Source organism: Aplysia californica, unplaced genomic scaffold, assembly GCF_000002075.1.
Source record: "Aplysia californica isolate F4 #8 unplaced genomic scaffold, AplCal3.0 scaffold00030, whole genome shotgun sequence".
Lineage (NCBI taxonomy): Eukaryota > Metazoa > Mollusca > Gastropoda > Aplysiida > Aplysiidae > Aplysia > Aplysia californica.
The window spans coordinates 2,044,307-2,045,646 of record NW_004797300.1 but is presented as its reverse complement, the minus strand read 5'-3'; the positions used below and the strand labels follow the sequence as shown (position 1 = coordinate 2,045,646).

Sequence of the window (1,340 nt, the reverse complement as noted above, 5' to 3'; positions counted from 1 at the left end):
GGGAGTAAGGTGGGGGTGGATGAATGGAGAAAGAGAGAGAGAGAGAGAGAGAGAGAGAGAGAGAGAGAGAGAGAGAGAGAGGGGGTGTGGGAGATAGAGAAAGAGACAACATTAGTGTAATTGTGTTGCCTGAAAGAAGATAGGCATACTATAGGAATTAGCCAACGTAGAAAGCAATGAACAGAGAAATAGCCAAACAGGACTTCCAGCATAATGTGAATGTATTTATTTCACTCAGCCAGCCAAAGAGATCACAACTCAGGGCCGTTATTTCTGATCCAGCCCAGATAGGCAGAGACCCTGGTGTAGACGCTGGGGAAAGTTCCGCTACACGTGCGCTCCCCCCAGGAAGTGACGCCAGCCAAGATGTTATGTCGTGGTCCACACATCATGGGTCCTCCACTGTCGCCCATACACCCACTCGGTCGCTGCCCGGCTGGAGGACTGGCGTCGTGCACGCAGATGTGTTTGTCCGTGATGGCTTCCCCGGGCCACTCCCGTCTGCACTCAGCCGTGGAGATCTTGGTGATGTTGACTTCGTGAAGCTCCGTGGCGTCCACGAGGGTGTGACCTTCGTTCTGCTTGCCCCACCCAGCCAGCACGCACTCAGTGTTGTAAAATGAGGAACCGGCAGAGGCCAGTTGGGCAATTTGGACGTTCTTGTTGAGAACGGCGAGCTGACTGAGTTTGAGCAGAGCGATGTCGTTGGGGATACCGGACGCCGTGCTGCTGTACTGACCATGCACGGTCACCTGAGAAATGGCGACTTGTTGCTGGTAGTTGTTTGTCTCTCCCAGGGTGATCACTCCCAATTTGACACGCAGTTTGCTTTTTCCCATACCTTCCACGCAGTGGGCGGCGGTCAGCACCCATTGCCTGTCGATGAGCGAGCCTCCACAGATGTGTTTCCAGTAGGTGAAGAAGAAGCTGTCAACCAGGCCTTCCAGAGAGACGATGTACGGGTGGGAGTACAGAGGAGCGGATTCTCCGTTGATGATTCTCTTCTCACACAGGGCGGATGCCGCCAGGCACAGCAAGATGGCGGCGACTAGCTTCATGACGTCACTGACACAGGGACACAGAGGTGGCTGGCTGTTGGACTGTTGGATTGGTGTGGTTACTGCAGCTCGCTGATGGCTCCACAGAACGATGTCCGCCTCTTATATACAGCCGGTGACGTTGTCGGAAACAGGTAGATGTGCTCTGTTTCTGTCCACGTGTGTTTTATATGGCATGACGTTGTCAGGGTAGGTGTGTGACCCTCCACGTGTAGTTTGAGCGACATAAAATGTGTGGCATCGTGGTGAAATCAGGCGCTCGTCAAAAAATGAAACTGACAT

At 53.4% G+C, this 1,340-nt stretch overlaps 1 protein-coding gene across 1 annotated transcript; it reads right to left on the bottom strand.

Moving 5' to 3' along the window:
- Positions 1-206: 206 nt before the first annotated feature.
- LOC101848333 (fibrinolytic enzyme, isozyme C) lies at positions 207-1,125 on the bottom strand. The gene has a single exon (XM_005091485.2). It carries the CDS (start codon positions 1,056-1,058, stop codon positions 252-254), a length of 807 nt encoding a protein of 268 aa, XP_005091542.1. The 5' UTR covers positions 1,059-1,125; the 3' UTR covers positions 207-251.
- Between the last annotated feature and the right edge of the window lie 215 nt (positions 1,126-1,340).